This window comes from Oncorhynchus mykiss, chromosome 7, assembly GCF_013265735.2.
Source record: "Oncorhynchus mykiss isolate Arlee chromosome 7, USDA_OmykA_1.1, whole genome shotgun sequence".
Lineage (NCBI taxonomy): Eukaryota > Metazoa > Chordata > Actinopteri > Salmoniformes > Salmonidae > Oncorhynchus > Oncorhynchus mykiss.
In genome coordinates this window covers 46,104,219-46,123,052 of record NC_048571.1, presented here as the reverse complement: position 1 = coordinate 46,123,052, position 18,834 = coordinate 46,104,219, and the positions used below count along the sequence as shown (strand labels likewise).

Sequence of the window (18,834 nt, the reverse complement as noted above, 5' to 3'; positions counted from 1 at the left end):
AACTTGACTCAAAAAGCAATATGGTTCAATTGCGGAAGGCTTAGGCCTCGACAAAAACAGTGATGAAGTTTTATTTTCTACAGGTAACTGACAAAATAAAGGAAACCCCAACACAAAGTGTTTTAATAGTATGTTGGGTCACCACGAGCCAGAACAGCTTCAATGCACCTTGGCATAGATTCAACAAGTGTCTGGAACTCTATTAAAGGGATGCGACACCATTATTCCACGATACGTTTTGCTGATGGAGGTGGAGAACGCCGTCTCAGGCGCCGCTCCAGAATCTCCTCTAAGTGTTCAATTGGGTATACTTTGAATCGCTCATTTACTCAAGTGTTTCCATCATTTTGGCAGTTACCTGTACATACAAGCACAGTACTGTTCAATTTCCACCTCCATCAGTATGATTATTAATCAGATCACACGTCAATTGCCAAACCCACCAAAGAAATTCAGCCTGTAATAAAACTGTCATCCGCTCCACTATAAAGACAGATGTTGTGAGTTGTGTGATAACATAATTAAACTGTTCTGTGAGGGATTCCATAAAATTATTCAAATTGGAAGAGCACTATAATTTTACCAATAAAGCAATTTAGGGCAATATGTAGTGTCATAACACTGATGTTATCCGTTCCCCCAGATTTACAATAAGTTGCAGCCCCTACCGTCCCTAGCCCGATCTGACAGACATAAAGCAGTGTGTATCCTTTCAACATGATCCTCTCTAAGATGGGGAGTGTGTGTGTGTGTGTGTGTGTGCAGCAACCCTCAGCAAGGAAACACATTGAGAGAATAATGCGCCATAGCTCTTGGACACCAACCACACAGAGAAACCTGCCCTTTATCATACGCATTAGCTATGCAGCACTGAGCAGATATACAGCCATGAGAAAACGCAAAGATGCTCAATTCAATTCAAATGTGTGGTGATAAGGAGCGTTTTCTCCTTTCTTGTAATGTATTTCAACTGAGGAAGCTGCTTGTGGTTCTCTTCCACTGAACTCCACAGTCGAGTGCACACAATCAGCAGCCAACCATCCCAGCAGCGTGAGGGCTGCTTTGCGCTCTCCTTTGACCTGATGCTGTTAACCTCTCTCATCTAAGTAGTCTCCTACTGACCAGAACAGAGGCCTCAGCAGCCCTGGCCCTGCCGTACTGTACCTGTCTGTCCTACAGTAGTCTGGAAACGGGAGAAAGTCATGTGAGTCTGCTTATCGCTCAGCACTTCCTCCTCTGGTGTGTGCGCCTCAATGCAGAGTTCAGCGACGCGACGGACAGACAGGCTGAGCTGAATGCGTGTGCGCACATCTCGCTCGCTCTCTCTCTCTCTCTGTCTTCCACCATGTCCATAAGGGACCGTGTAAGGTTTGCATTATGCAAACAGCTAACCTGTGCCTGCTCAGCCCTTTCCGCTGTTACGTGTGAAGAGCCAGTGTCGTCTCTCCCTTTTGCACACGCAACGCTACAGTACGGATGGCCCTTCTCCGTCAGAGAGGGAGAACAAACTCCCATCATGGTTTATCTTGTGACTTGCAAAAAAAGCTTTAGAGCATTTGTCTGACAAAAAAGCCTGGATGGATGTTTCTGCAATAGAGGAAAAGCAATGATTCATCCGGCTGTTGTTCTTTTTCTGAGAATATTGTTGGAATGTATTTTGTATCACTGAGGAACGATGATATTTAAGGAATCTCTCCAACTTGATTAAAAGGACACTTCTAAGAGACAGGATATTAATATTTAATAGTCCACAGTCATATCAGCTGAACCCAATTCCTAGCAGAATAATCAATTGTTTTGCTCAAACATGCAAGAGATTACTGCCTAAATGAACCATAAATCACTACCAACAGCAGTATATGTAGGACCTTGAATGTGCTGGATGGAGTCAACAGCAGCACAAAATACTGCAGTATCTGAATGTTCAATCGCGTCATCGCTGTGACTGCCTGCCTGTTGATGTGGCTGGCTGCATCTGGTCTGTTCTATTATGTGACTTCTCCTTTGGCCATCAGAACTTCCTCTTGCAAAATCAATAACAGCAAAACAAACCGAAAAGCCACACATTTCTAGCTATTGCATAAACACAGCCCTTTTTACATATTTGTCTTCATAATTTCTATCATCATTCATTTCCTCATGAAAGGGACTTGGTGAAAACCACAACTTCTGCACAAGCAGCAAGAAAGTTTAGCGACAACATAAAAAAAAAGGAGTCATATTCAAAAAGTATAGGGTGTAAACCTTTTGTTTGGTTGACACAACATTACCCGACATTTATCTACCAAATGGGTACATTTTGGTTCAAACAGAAAATGTCCATGCAGTGAATGGCTTTAGATGTTTGGGCTGATTTAAAATCTCTGAACCGACATCAACAAAGCACAAGCAGAAACATCTGAATGATCCCCAGACTTTCTAACACAAAAGCAACAAATAAAAGTTGCACATGGCAAAAGCCTAGATGAAATTGCTAAAATATGAGCAAATAAATACTCAAGCTATTTCTCATAAAAGAAAAAAGAGAATAAAGATTTTGTTCTCCAAAAAAATGCCAATAAGGGGGAACTACTTCAATTTTAGATTTAGATAAGCCATGCGAGCACCTTGCTGTTGAGGTATTCCAGCCCAATATTTGACTTACTAATAAAGATGTTTAAACCAAGCTTATGGTCCACTTCCCCCAAATCTGACTGGTCGACAAGATGAATTCCCCTGTCAGAATCAAGATGATCAAACAGATTACAATTATTTTATCCCCTATCTTTATTAATGAGCACTGTCTTTCATAGTTATGTTCCCTAATAAGAATAAATGATATGCCACCCCCAGGTTTGTTGTTCACCCTGACTCAGGGGATATATTCGCACTTCGAGTCAGAGAAAATTCTAGATTGATTTCTGCATCACCAAAAGGGAAATGGTGTCTTGGATGATTCCCAGAGAACAAAGACACAGAAGCCCACATGTCTGTCAGGTTATATTAGTGCAACCAGCAAAGAAAACGGAAACGACAGACTGCAAAATGCCACAAAAGTAAAAGTTATCAAGTAATTGAGCGAAGATCTTAATGCCCATGCGACAATTAACATGGTTCATGATGCATGAGTGAAAATCCTGGGTTAGCCTAATGGGAGAATAAAAAGACAGGCGCATTCCCCCAGAATCCTCTACTGGTAAGTACCCTATCAAAGGAGAGCGTCAGGAGCGGAGAATGAGACATCTCGTCCTTCATCCCAAACCATGCACCATTTATCACACAGAACAATGAATCTATCCGCCTTCCTCTCTCCGTCCCCATCATCAACCGCATGGTGCGCCACAGAAATTAACCATGGGCTTGGTTCAAAAGGACAAACAGAAAGAAAACATGTGCTATTCAAATGCACAGGAAAACAATTATACAGGATTAAATTCACGAGTAAAGTTGTTGATTCTAAATTGTTTTCATAAATGACTGATCTGAGAGAATCATTATTCACTCCATATGACTAAAATAGAGACCATTGCTGGATGGTTGGCTCTATTCTCGGGAGAAGGATTTTTTTTCTCTCTCTCCTTGGTGTCAAGTGCGCATCCATGACACTTCCCTGCTCTCCCTCTCATCTGCCTCACATTCATCAAAGTTGTAACCCCTGTTGTCTTTGCAGAGCGAATCAGAATGCGCCCCTGGCAAAGAATGAAGGAAAAGTCAACAGGAATTAAGTTTCAGTGCAACTGTTTACTCAACTGTGGCTTGCAGTTATTGAAATTTTATCCACGGTTTTGTGTGACTACTGCAGTAATGAATTCAGTATGGCTGTGATTTTCTCACTGACGACATATTCGTTTTGAGCTGGAAAAAGAGAGGGAGACAGCTAGAGCAGCAGTGATGGAGGGGAGATAGGAGGGACAGACAGCTACGTGGAGTAGTGGGCCTACAGGTCTAACACTGAGACACAAGTAGAGTACATCCTTTTACGTCTACTTGGGTTTTTCTATTATTGTTGCTGGAGTTGCTGGAAAGCATGCATTTGCAACTTTGCGGGTGTTAATGTTACTGGCTTGCAACAAATATGTAATTTTGGGCATATTACTTCAAATGTGCTGTACATGTTCAGAGGCTAATTTTCATGATAAGTGCTTCAAATGAATAAGATTGTATTATTTTCTTTGAGACAAAATGCATGATTTAGCATGGGACCTTACAGTATACCGATGTTGATAGATATGCTGTGACAACAGACAGCAACAAAAGAGGCTGTACATCATGACTAAACTGCTCCTGACAACAACCCCAGTCATTCTGTGATGGCACAATAGCATGAGACACAGTGATCTTTTCAATGCTGTTTCCTTAAACACACTGTCGCGTGGCACACATAACGCTGACACCAACAGAAAGAGCTTGTCTGTTTGCCTCAAGTCTCAGATGGTGAAAATGTTTTGGGCTTTACTAATAATAAAGCTACCGCCATTCTTTGGGCCTCATTGGTCGGACACAGAGGAGTGTGGCATTAGTTGTGAGTGTGAGGCGTGTTTACAATGAGCCAAGGGAAAACCCAGTCAGCCCATTGGACAGCACAGCACTCAAACTGTCAGAGAATCGTGTGGCACCCACACACTTAAAATATGCTGACCTACCTTGATAAATATTTCACCAAAATGCAGATGCTGCATGCTACAATAAACATGTCCGCACCCAAACAACACAATCACTGAGCGAGGACTCACCCCCCCCCCCCCCCCAACTCTTAAAAAAAAATCTAAAACGCCCTCGAATATACATAAATGATTATAATAATGTGTTTATGCACTTTGGGACAGGATTAAATATTAACAGGCACTTTAGAGGTGGGCTAGGGACTGCTGTTCACATGGGTTCATAACGACAGGTGTGAAGAGAGGAACCTAGTTGACCTGGTGCTGCTGGAGATGGATCAGGTCAGCTGCCGACGGGGTCGTCACGCTCCCGGGCCTCGCGTCCCTGGCTCCGCCCTCCACGCTCGCTGCTCCGTTCTGATTGGCCGGACCGTTGCTTGTCGCCTCCGTCCCAGATTCTTGCATCATGACTTCAAAACCTGAAGGAGCAGAGAGTAGGAGAAAAAGCTTCTAAAACAAGGCACAGTACAGGGGACACAGTACGTTTCAACCCGGGCCAAACTTTTCGTCCACTTTTATTACCAGTTTTCCTACTGGTTCATGCATGTCTGTTTCTTGTTTGTTTGCTTGCACTGTATTCAGCGAAGCAAACACACGCACACACTCTCATAGACTCTCTTTCCACTGGGTGACGAACTAGTGTCTTGTTGTGTCTTTCCGGACCAGTTACTTTACAAATGACAAGCCCATACTGGGTTGGAGGGAGGAGCATGGCTCAGGTTCTGTTAGTGTTCTCCTTCGCGGCTGTGTAGAAGGCAGGGGATCGAAAAACACACATCTTGGAAGAACCCAACCTCAGTAAGGCAAAGCAGAGGAGCCCAAGAAAACACTCACCCTCACAAACAAAACACTTTCTATGGAAATGGGTATATTTACTTGTATGGTCCCAGAAGAACCACTGCAGAATGGCTTTTTAATGGGAAACAGGGCCAACGGGTGGGCCTACCTGCCAAAGGATCTCTGCGAGAAACATCAATTTTAAAACCGAGTGAAAACACAGAAAACCTACAGGGGTGCTCAATTAACACCAACATGAGTCTACCAAAACATGTTCTGTTATTACTTCATTTCAAAGAAGAATATGCTGTATTACAAAGGGCTATACACTGAGTGTACAAAATGTTAAGAACAGCTTCCTAATATTGAGTACCATGCCCTCATTGTCCCCCCATTTTGTCCTCAGAAAAGCCTCAGTTTGTCGGGGCATGGACTCTACAAGGTGTCGAAAGTTCATAATGTTTTTTACACTCAGTGTATATGCTCTATAATTGCATATATTTCAATATTTTTCTAAATAAACTAGATGGTAATTTAACATAAAGTAAAATTGGGGACTTGCTTTAGCTCTTTAAAATAATTTTTGTGGTAATGGAAGAAGTGTTATGATTTTAGATTTGAAAAACACAGAAGAAGTCAAAGATTTTCTACACAGTACATTTTGGTCTAAGTTGTTGGGAAAGTGGATAAAATGTCAGTTGTTTTTAAGGAATTCGGTATTTTGGCAATGAAGCCCTTTATCTACTTCTGTTTTAAGGAAGTTGCTAACTGGCGTTAGCGCAATAGCTAGCACAATAACTGGATGTCTATGGTAACAGCTAGAAAGCATGCTAGCTGTTACCATAGAAGACCAGGCATTGTGCTAATGCTAGTTATCATTGGCTCGCGAAACTTCCTCTAATGTCCTTCATACTGGTCGCAGATACATAACAATGGTATCCACAAGTTCATCTGACTCAGGGGAAGCAGGTAAAGTGCTTCATTGCCAAAATCCCGAAGTATCCATATTTCAGATTTGAATAGAAGTCGTATGTTTTTGTCTTAGTTTTTGGGAAAGTGGTCAGAGTAACTGATTTGTGTCAAAAGTCACAATAGGCCTTTTCACACTGCATTGTTCTTAGCCACAGGCTATCCTTAGCTCCATGCTAGGCCATGATGCATTGGCAATTTTCTGGGACAGTATTGCTGAGCAATGTTGCCAGCAATGTTTGCTGCAACATTTTTCCATTGAAAATTATAAACTTTATATAATCTGGGGAATTTAGATTTGATCAGCAGCGCAACCTAGTGGGCAATTTATAGGAATCCTCCAATCAGAGTGCAGATATTGGTCATGTGATTAGTATGCCGTTCTAAATTAATTTGGGAAACATGTTAGCAAAAGAAAATCAACTCCCCTTTTGTAGTGAAATGTTGGCCATTCACGTCTCAAACGTGATCCATTTCAGGAAGCCAGGCGTATGTCGCACGTCACACTTCACTACTTCACAGGAGAGGCATTTGAACACATTTTTTATTTGTTTATACAGTACCAGTCAAAAGTTGACACACCTACTCATTCAAGGGTTTTTCTTTATTTGTACTATTTTCTACATTGTAGAATAATAATACAAAGACATTAAAACTATGAAATAACACATATGGAATCATGTAGTAACCAAAAAAAGTGTTAAACAAATCAAAATATATTTTATATTATAGATTATTCACAGTAGCCACCCTTTGCCTTGATGACCTTTTGCCTTGATGACAGCTTTGCACACTCTTGACATTCTCTCAACCAGCTTCATGTGGTAGCCACCTGGAATGCATTTCAATTAACTGGTGTGCCTTGTTAAAAGTTCATGTGTGTAAGTTCTTTCCTTCTTAATGCATTAGAGCCAAGAACAGCTCAAATAAGCAAAGAGAAATGACAGTCCATCATTACTTTAAGACATGAAGGTCGGTCAGTCGCAAAAACCATCAAGCTCTATGATGAAACTGGCTCTCATGAGGACCACCACAGGAAAGGAAGACCCAGAGTTACATCATATTAGTTTAACAGTTGTTTTGGTTACTACATGATTCCATATTCAATAGTCCATCATTGTAACTGACTTGCCTAGTTAAAGAAAGGTTAAATAAAAAATAAATACGAAAATATGTCTTCACTATTATTCTACAATGTAGAAAATAGTAAAAATAAAGAAAAACCCTGGAATGAGAAGGTGTGTCCAAACTTTTGACTGGTACAGTATATAAAAATTAAAAATAAAAAAAAAACATTCAAGTTTTTGTGTAAAGTGCTAGGAAAGTGGTCAAAATGTCAGTTGTTAGTAAACAGTAAAAAAAAAAAAAAAAAAGATGTGTTCATGTGAACACAACTGTATCATTAGATTGGTAGAATATATTGTTGTTCCAATAGATTGTTGTTCCAATTTCAGATTTGGCAGAGAAGTAGAGGAATATTTCTAAGATGTCTAATTTATTCGGAGAGTAGCTGTCAAAAGTGACATTGTTTTCAGTGAATAGAATAGAATGTTGGGAGTCATGTCACAATGCGACCTTTAGAATGCTGAGGAAATCCCATGAAAGTGGATGGAGGACATCAAGCTTAATAACAGTTTAAAACTATAAAAGATATCAAAAAGTTGTACACAAGCAACTTAATCCAGAACGGTATACACGTTTTAAAGTTTCAACTGCGTTTCTAGCTTAAACGGTGTAGCATGGGTAGCGTTCAAAATAATAAGAAGAAGCATGACGAAGATTTAAAGTGGGACGTTTGCTGCCGCAAGTCCCATTAATAAACAGTTACTCAGCCGTACCTTTTGCATGAAAATTCTGGACACATCATTTTCTATTTTTCAAGTCCGTACTGCTTCTGATTTTGGTGATACAAAACCCAGACAGACATTCCCTCACCCTTCAGCCCCAAGCTCATACCCCCACTCCCTCCCCTCTCTCCTGGGATGAGTATGAACCGAACGACACCGATGCTTATCTGGGGCTGTATTCCTGAAATCAGTGGTGAGATTTACATCTTTTGTGTTGGTCACAAGCCTCACTGGTGCGGCGGCGGGCGACACGTCTAGTCGCCCAATTCCAGAGAAGTTAATGAAGCTGACCAAGTCAGGCAGGAGTAAATTAACTTGGCTGATTAATTATTTATATGAAGCAGAATAAATGCCCTTAAAACGCTGGGCCTAATCATGAAAGGAGTTGAAAATGGGCATAAATGCAGATTTATAATGTTGCGTTTAAGGCGTGTAATAGGGAGGCCAGTATGTGTTAATGTGTACTCAACAGAGGGGCTGAGTCTCCTGAGATCCCCATCCAAACAAGAGACACAGCAGACCTAAGGCAGAGGGGCCACCATTGGGGACACTGTCTGACAGACATCAAATGTCCACATCTATTATGAGTAAAGAAAATAAGCAAGATCACAACAACAATAAATAATATTACAGACACTACTATTTTTTGTGTTGAAATAAAGAATAATTTCTGTACTATTATCAAGTAGCAAAATCAGTAGCTACCACTATAATAATCAACACCATAGTGCACTATAATTTTAGATGTCTCTGCTTTTCTTGCAGGCAGAACATCCCAGTGACTCATCAGACACTGTGGTCTGCATTGGTTCATTTGTCATGTCACACCACCCACTCATCTCATTCTGAGCCCCTGCCTCTGTCTGCAGTTTGGGCCGAGGCTATGGGCTGTGTTCTCTGGATTGGACGCTCTGGGCTGGGTCCTCAAGCCTCCAGCTCGGCCCACTCTCTCCAGACAGATGTTGACCCGGCTCACCCCTTCAGTCTGGCACAGCCTCACTCCATAATGGGATTTTCTAAACAAGGAGCGAGCAATAGGAATACTGTGGGATGGGAGGGAGCCGGCTACAACTACATCTGCAGGGCCTGGCTGCTCAGCTCAGCTCATACAAACTCCCCTTCCTTCTGAAACACCAATTAGAAACACACATTCTCAGGCCAAATGAAATGTGATTTGAAATAAACCACATGCTGACGTTATTCACCCCCACTTCTTTTTCAAATAAAATATGTTTTTCCACACATAGAAAAGAATTGACTGAGTCTGTTTTTTTTCTCTCTCTCCAAAGCTACATAAAAGGCAGAAAGTAATGGCTATTATGCACGCACTGTCATTCCATGCAAAATTTTCATAATTATAACGGAAAGGCGTACATTTCCAAATGCATGGCATCTCCAAAAGTAATCAAGAGAATGAGCCGTGGGGCTATTTTAATGTATGCAAAACTAGTGACCCACAATAAAGGAGGGGAAGGCTACAATGAATGCAAAGTAATGCGCGCATGCTTGGAACCGGCACTGACGAGGGGCGGCTAAAATTAACACCCAATTAATTTTCGAATTGACAAACAAATGAAACCCATAAATCTACTTTCTCATTAATATTACCACATAATAATTCAAAGCTACAATATTGCAAGCAAAAAAAAGGGGGGAAAAATGAAAATGGGAAATGTGCATTATCCATCATAAATATCAACCAGATAGGAAAGAGACTTATTGGAGAGTTGTCTGGTGACAACAATGTTAAATCGGAGCAGCACTGAGGCAGATGCACAGAAGCTTCATGTAGACTAGCAGAAACAGGCAACTAGTCTACCACATGACAGGGCCCTAGTTTATTTATTTTTTGTTTGCTCAGGGAATGGTCCAATCTGTGATGACGACTCAAATAGCTTGCTATTTTACTTAATCCATTTATACAATGATGCATATTCAGGGGTAATTATGGGTCAAGTGTCTCGCTAAGGGTACTGTACTTAGCAAGGCTGGAACACACACACACACACACACACACACACACACACACACACACACACACACACACACACACACACACACACACACACACACACACACACAGAAATGAGGGGGCAGTTCATGAGAAACAGACCTGCTTGTTTATGAGGCATGTCAGCCCTAAATATAACAACAAAAACAAAAAGCTCTAAATGACTGATATTCCAGGAGATTAGAATGAGGCAAACGGCGGTCCACAAAACAGACGCTTTGCTTCTCTGTTGATCATCAGATGTCTGTTCTTCTGGAGGGGGGTGGTGGGGGAATGTCTGGTTGCAAAACACAACAAGTGTTTGGAACAAACAGTGGATCATCAAAAAAGGTCAGAGTTTCTGTTTGTTGGTGTTTTGCTTTTGTTCCTCTAATATGGGGAGTGCATTAAAAACACAGTCACATGCAACGCCCACCTGAACAGACAGGTTCAGAGCATGGCACAGCACCAAGGGCTAATCAAGCCTGTCAGTCTCGTATCGTATCCACTCACTGCTCCACGCCGAGCCTCAATCTAATTCAAACGCCTTTCCCTCGCCATGGCAGCCTGGAATTCAAGAGCTCGATTCAGTCAACAATCCAAGGTAGGGTCGGCCTGCGCAGCTGTGCCGTGACCTTTCCCCATGTTCTGTTTTTCTTTAATGCTCATGACAGAAAACCCTCCATGGCCACCTGCTCCGGCTTGCATAGATCTCACATAGCCCCTGTTTACACAAGCACACAACAAAAGCACAACATTCTTGGGGAAGAGATAAAGACAGACAAAGGAGACGACAAAGGGAGAGGTGCATTTCGATGCTGCCTGTTTAGGTTAGGCTTGGTTGCTAGACTAGACAACACAAACAGCTTGCACCAAGGTGGCACGACACCATAATGCTTCCCCTGGATGGGTTTTCAAGGTTTTGAGAGTTTTGTGTTCAGTTTTATTTTGGCTCAATGTTATGAAGATAAGTCTGAAGACAAACATGAGAATAACAAAAAAAATGCCAGTGCTGATAACCTTGTTTACAAATAGTTGAATGAACGTGATAAGTCCTCTCATAGTACCCCAAAAAAACATTTAAAAGAAAATAACCCCTATAGTGGACTGAGCAGAACAGAACAGACAGTCGGAATTGGACTGGGTCCCTGAACCTCCCTCGTTTTTACCTTAAACGTAGCCTAGGCCTCCGTAATCCAGAACCATGTGGATCACTCAGAAGTGTCTGCTACAATATCTGGGCTCGCTTGACACTCAACGAAGAATCCCTCGCCCTTCTCTTCTCCGAGAAGGAAAACTGAAGGCACCGATGACATTCCGCCAACAGAGACTTTACAGTGAGACCAAACAAGCCTCTAATCTCATCAGCCACTTCAACCAAAAGTCGTAGATAAGAAAAGCATATCTCAAGACGACTGTTACAACATTGTAGGAACAGGGCTTCCCCTCTATCCCTCCACCCCTTTTTCACAGAGACACAACAGAAGCTTTTTAAAAAGTTCCTTCCAGACCTTGTAGGGGATAACCAGCCACTCACACCAGCAAACAAAGCAGCTATTTGTTTAATAACTGATTGCTGCCATGGCTACAGTAAACAGGGGGAGCGGGGGGGTTTGTGTTTATGAACAAACATCTCTTTGCAGGACCAATTTAACATTAACCAGGTGGAATGATCAACAGATTTCATAGGTGACACTCAGGGCAGGCCTAATGTAAACAGGCTCTGGGAGGAGAAAGGGGCCAGGCTTAGAAAATCAAGGTCGATGCAAATGCAGAGCCAGCTAGAATAAATGGCTGGGGAAAACTCAAGACAAACAAACAGTCATTCTCCTGACATTTGAAGAAGCATTAAGGTGGTGTGTTACAGCTGCTGGCCTGGCGGCCACCATGAATGTGAACGAAGAGGGGGTGGACGGAGGTGAGGAGGGTGTTGTGGGCTGGTGAAGAGAGCCTCCTCTAGCCTCGATCAAACCTTAAGTGTGAATGTGTTTTGGTATACCAGAAGTACATTCATTTCAAATGGAACGCTGCGTTTGTCTTGCAGCATGGCATTGCAGAGGCAGTTGCAGTGCATTCTGTGTGGTGCATACTGTATGTTTGATAATTCCAACATATGCATCCAATTGTCTGCGTAGACTTGATTTTTAAACGGAACCTTTATTTAACTAGACAAGTCAGTTAAGAACAAATTCTTATTTACAATGACGGCCTACCCCGGACGACGCTGGGCCAATTGTGCGCCGCCCCTATCGGATGGCCGGAGATGATGCAGCCTGGATTCGAACCAGGGACTGTAGTGATGCCTCTTGCACTGATACCACTGCGCCACTCGGGAGTTGATAGGAATAGTAACAATGGGGGACTGTTGAACTTTTGTTGCACACATATCCAGTACAAATGTTGGATTACATAATGAAAAACATTTGACTGTAGAATTGATTAGCTGGTATTGGTGCACAGCCTGGTCTCATAGACTAGATGCAACATAGTAAACTTAAATCTGGGATATTCAAATTAGTATGATATGTTACTTTTGGTGAGTAACGTATAACAAAATGAAAGTAGTGTATAACGCGATTGTCTAGTAACCTAAATATTGCAAGTTCGAATCTCATCACACACAACTTTTGCATTTTAGCTAATTAGCAACTTTTCAGCTACTTTCAACCTACTTAGCATGTTAGCTAACCCTTCCCCTAACCTTAACCCTTTTAACCTAACTCCTAAACTTAAACCTAATCTTAACCCAAACCTCTAACCCCTAGCCTAACTAACGTTAGCCAGCTAGCTAACATTGGCACCTAGCTAGAATTCGTAACATATCATAAACTTAGCAAATGCGTAACATATTCTACGTTTTTGCAAATTTGTAACATATAATACAAATTGTAATTCATTACATACAAAATGGGTGATGGACATCCGCAAATGAATACATACCATATGAAACGTAACATATCATACTAAATGGAGTGTCAGATTTATTTAGAGAATAATACAAAATGCTCTGAGACGAAGCTGTCGGTCTGATCGAGGCATCAGGATTGAGGGAAAACACGGCAGTAGAGACACTTTCACTACAGACCCAACACAGAGTGTCTTCAACGACACCACAGCAAGAAACTTGTAAAACATGTTAAACATTTACCTGCTTTAATTATTCAGTAAATAGGGTTTGGAAACAACAAAGGATGTCTGAGGAACCCAGAAGCTGTTCCCAATAACAACAAGACAGGTCGACGGAAAAACAAGCAATGTTGTTTTCATCCGACAAATTTAACTGCAGGTGCCCCATAATTTACCCATATAATACTGGAATGAATACTGTAGTTATACAATGAATACTGAATCGATTTCTTTCAAATAAAAGAATATTGGTTTGACTTTGAGTCAAACACACACAGTGTGAGATCTGTGTTACGCCATTCATGTTAGAGCAAATAATAAACTATTCAGAAACAGGTAACGATTACAACAAGCACAAAAGAGAAATTGGTGCGGGCAATTTCAAGCTGCACGTCACCTTGTTCATGAATGTTTCATGCATACAAGTTGCCATCTGCTCATGTGAATCCAGTCAGTGAGGCCTAGCTACCCCTGAGTGTTTAGTTTCCTGTCTCATCTCACCTCCCAAACAACCTTCATTCTCATTTCAGTTATGCCCCAAACCCATTTACCCCCATATAGCGAGGGCAAAGGGAAGAGCCCAAACACATATTTATGACACATTGTGAAGAATATAATGGGATCCTCAAGCGTAAAATTCTGATTCAAATGTATTACTACACTTTATACAGAGAAATGGGCTTGACATCCACTGATACTGAGGATGATGATTCATATGAATATGAACCTATTACCACATTACAAGCTCAGATAAATGAACAACAAGGATGGGAGCAGAAGGCACACTCTCCAGTAGGGAGGCTAAGTAGATACATCATTTCAGAAAATACACCAAACAGTTTGTCTCCTTGGCATGAAGCCTTCCCATATACACCAAAACGTACAGGCCTGCTAAGCAGAGACAATGACGGAATGTGCAAAAGTAAGGCAGGGCACAGTATTTTTAGTACACAACGGCCAATTGAGATTAAGTAAACAGAAACGACTTTCAAAACGGTAGTACATGAATGGAAAAGTACTGGTGTGATGTGAACTGCTTTTAGGAGTGGTTTACCACACATTCCTCAACGACTCTCCTTCATTTGACTTTGATAATCTCACTCACACGAGGCTCACACCGATTAACACTGCAGCGAGAGGACAGACATCGAGAGACGTGGGCCTCTTTCCTGACCAGACCCAATGCGTGGGAAAAGCAGGCCTCGCTGCCCTCAAGCTCATCTTACCAATTAGAACTGTCAAACACACACGCCGAAAGAAAAACACAGACTTCAATCTCTCCGCATCCTATGGGACCTGTAAAAACGCTTATTGTTTTAACATTACTTAAAAAGTGTGTCATATATTTTTAATCATTTTTACTAGAATTCATGCAAGGCCCATTCCCAAGGGGGTGGAAATGTGGACTTGCAAGGAGGAAATGTGTCAGATGCATTTTCCTAGGGAAAGGAAGTTTAGCCTATGAACTTATCTAATTAATGCTCTGTTCCTAAACCATATGAGGGCCATATTATTAGAAACACTGTCTTGGGGGGGGGTGGGGGGGGGGGGGGTAAACTTACCCACTTGCTGATGTGCATTGACAACTCTGAGTCTTTGCAACTTTCTACAGTTATATCATTGTTGGAAAAGGTTCCTGGCAGCGTTAGGTACAGACACTGTCTATTACCCCACTATTCAATAGCATCGTTATCATCAACAGCAGTAAATACAAGAGTTCAGTCTCCCCCCTGCTACATTAGTCTTACCACATACACTGAGCTGTGTTCAATACTCAAACGGTGTAAAATGTGTCACTGCTGAGTACAGTGCAGTACAGGTGCTTATCACCCAGTTCCTTTGTTTGGAGTTAGTTACACAGAGATAAAGTTCAGCTTTTGATTGCCAGCCACAATCATTAACCTTTATACACAAATAATGGCAAGGAAATGCAATGGGCATTTGGCTTCAATAGTTATCTCGCGTGATGAGAGAAACTTAATATTTAACTATTGCCCAACGTGTGTGAGGTATTCTAATAAACACATAACAGAATCAATACAATTCCATTCTGAAAGTGCTTGAGTTGGAGGATTATACAGAAAGTAATGTGTGGGACCAGTTTAATTGCAGTCAAGCGATCATTTAGGCCCAGAGTGCTAACCACAAGTTTAGACAGAAAGAGAACATATTACAAATAATGAATCTCAATGGCCTCCAATGAGCCAAGATGCTGCTACTAAATTCTATGAGATGAGGACGTCATTCTACTCAAGTTCAAATCAATGCAATTGTGTGGAAAACTGCAGAAAAAGCAGTGTTATCTTGACAGTAACTAAACAATATCCACCTCAAGCACATTCGTTAATGGCTTCTTTCAACTGATTGGATAAGTAATGGGTGGCCATTAACCAATCAGGACAAAGGACCAAATACATGTTGGCACCCCATTCATTGCTTCTGGCATGGGAGTGGTCAGACTCCTGACCCCTCCCACTGCATCCTCAGGTGCTGTGTCTCCTAGACGTTACCGTGCTGGGTTGTGTCATTATTTTATAAGCTCTAGCTTTCCAGAGAGAGGACACGGTGGGTTAAAAAGGAGGGGTACGTGCCTTCCGTTAAGCAGTTAAATTGAAGGTAAAGGGCACCGGGCTAAATACTGAAAGACCTTGTATGAATCTCAGCGCTTTAATGGAATCAGTTTTTAACAACTCTTTTTGGTTAAATACAGCCCGATGTCAGGAGGATGCGTCCCACTCATAAAGCAGCGCAATGACAATGTACAGTGGCACTAATACAAGGACATAGTTCATGATGACATTTTCTGCAATTCCCAACTGATTAGGGTCATTATGTTGGAGGTCTGATTTATGCTGTCATTTCCTCTCGCCGATCCTGCATCAATGAATCTTAATGAATTGGTAAATAAGGGTGAAGATTACACTCTGTGACACCGCAACATTCTTCACCCTCAACGCCAGAGATTTATGTAGCCAATTAGAGACTAACAGAGAAAATTGGCTGGCAGAAAAATAATATTCTTTATGGTACAAAACGGAAAAGCATTCTTGCTGAAGGGCAATTCTATTGTCAGTGTTAACTCCATAAAATGCGTTCCCCCCCCCGCCTTCAAAATACAAAGGAGATGCCGTGTTGGAGCTGGACGTGATGCTTTCAGGGAAAGACAAAAGGGTACGTTTTCGAATCGTAAGGGAGGTTTGTGCAGCACGGGCGTTCATCTCTGAAAGGAGCCAAAAGACCTTGGCATTGGCAATCCCCTGGCTGAACTGTTTGATCAGCATAAATACACCTCTGTGTGACAAACATGTTTACCCTCACAGAGCAAACAATACACAATGAGAGACCATGAGCTACTGCTTCTCTAATGAAGGAACCAAACCGCCTTCAACAATTACCTATGTTGTGATTCTGTGAACACTCTTTCCATTGATCCCTTTAAGAATAATACGGTCGTTTCAGGTCATTTCCCTTCAGAGAAAGAATTGTGTGCCACTTGTTTGTGGACATGAACAACATGTATGCACACACCTGTCACCATTTTCCATGAATGCATTATATCATTATCTAATGATAAAGGGTCATTTGGAGAAGGAAAAAAAACATGGACATAAAAATCATCTTTTCATTCATCTTCTTTCAAAGGAAGAATATCAAGATACAATCAACCCTTTGAAGAGATCTACTGTATGATCAACATGTAACTGGAAAGCCAACCATTAAGACTGAAGGCTCAGCTGATTCTCGGGACATCATTATAGCTTTACAGGTTGTAATGGTTGTAATGTTTTTCGGGTGGGGGATGAAACATGCCAAAAACATGAACATGGGGTACAAGGGGCACAGATATACACTGCTCAAAAAAATAAAGGGAACACTAAAATAACATATCCTAGATCTGAATGAATGAAATATTCTTGTTAAATACTTTTTTTCCCCCACCTGTGGACGTCGGGCCCTCATACCACCCTCATGGAGTCTGTTTCTGACCGTTTGAGCAGACACATGCACCTTTGTGGCCTGCTGGAGGTCATCTTGCTCTGGCAGTGCTCCTCCTGCTCCTCCTTGCACAAAGGCGGAGGTAGCGGTCCTGCTGCTGGGTTGTTGCCCTCCTACAGCCTCCTCCACGTCTCCTGATGTACTGGCCTGTCTCCTGGTAGCGCCTCCATGCTCTGGACACTACGCTGACAGACACAGCAAACCTTCTTGCCACAGCTCGCATTGATGTGCCATCCTGGATGAGCTGCACTACCTGAGCCACTTGTGTGGGTTGTAGACTCCGTCTCATGCTACCACTAGAGTGAAAGCACCCGCCAGCATTCAAAAGTGACCAAAACATCAGCCAGGAAGCATAGGAACTGAGAAGTGGTCTGTGGTTACCACCTGCAGAACCACTCCTTTATTGGGGGTGTCTTGCTAATTGCCTATAATTTCCACCTGTTGTCTATTCCATTTGCACAACAGCATGTGAAATTTATTGTCAATCAGTGTTGCTTCCTAAGTGGACAGTTTGATTTCACAGAAGTGTGATTGACTTGGAGTTACATTGTGTTGTTTAAGTGTTCCCTTTACTTTTTTGAGCAGTGTATTTGTGTATGACTATAAAGAGTAAAAAGTACCTTGTCTTATTAATCCCAATTTATTAAAGACACACAGTAATGAGTTCTGTTATGTGTTACATATTGTGACTAGATTTAGTGTGAGGAAGTGTCTCTCTCTCCCTCCACATCAAAAAGGCTGGCCTGCATATTAGGCACGGGGCTGAGAGATACTGCTGCTGCTGTGTGAAAAGGAGTGGAAAATTAAACCTGAAGCAGTGCAGGAAAGGGCTTAATTTACTGGCATGAACAGTATGCAAATGAGATTACTCTCAGCTTAACTGCATCATTTATGTCCTTAATAACAGCATCATCATTACGGGGCTCAAATGAAATTACACCGTAATTAGCATATCAAAGTGATTGGTTAAAGTTTAAAACAAATACCCAATTTTGTTAATGAACAGCTGTAATCACCGTGTAGACTCTCAATGAAAACATCCAAAATAAATATGTGTTTTGGAGAAGATGAGGAAGATCCTTCCCAGCCGACAGGTCTGTGTGTCGGGCAGGGAGTGCAGGGGCGGGTGGGAGTGATGTGGAGGGGTGGCACTGGGAGTTCTTACCTGGTTGGCTCCACACTCAGGTTACATTTCCCAAACCCTGTGTGATCAAAGATGCAATTTCCCACACTTGCCACTTCAGGAGCTCATTAGTATTTTATTGATCACTCCACGGCTGATTCAGAGAATGGTCTTCACTATCACTGTGTGTGTGTGTGTGTGTGTGTGTGTGTGTGTGTGTGTGTGTGTGATACACACGCACGCACACACACACAAGTTTAACCATTGTCTCTCCTGCTTTCCCTCTGATAAACATGGTGATATTAACACCTCAATCTCCCAGCCCAGCCCCCACTGAGTGACGCCTAGCACTTCCTCTGACAAATC

At 41.9% G+C, this 18,834-nt stretch overlaps 1 protein-coding gene across 14 annotated transcripts in view; it reads right to left on the bottom strand.

Moving 5' to 3' along the window:
* Positions 1 to 18,834, bottom strand: part of foxp1b (forkhead box P1b) — a 211,767-nt gene that overhangs the window by 86,501 nt on the left and 106,432 nt on the right. For 12 of the 14 annotated variants that reach the window (XM_036983352.1, XM_036983347.1, XM_036983348.1 and 9 more), the window contains one exon: positions 4,899 to 5,059. In XM_036983352.1, the coding sequence (XP_036839247.1) occupies positions 4,899 to 5,048 (150 nt within the window). In that variant the 5' untranslated portion in view covers positions 5,049 to 5,059. Of the gene's footprint in view, positions 1 to 4,898; positions 5,060 to 11,392; positions 11,572 to 18,834 lie in introns of those variants that run through there. The other 2 variants (XM_036983350.1, XM_036983360.1) reach the window with 2 other exon arrangements.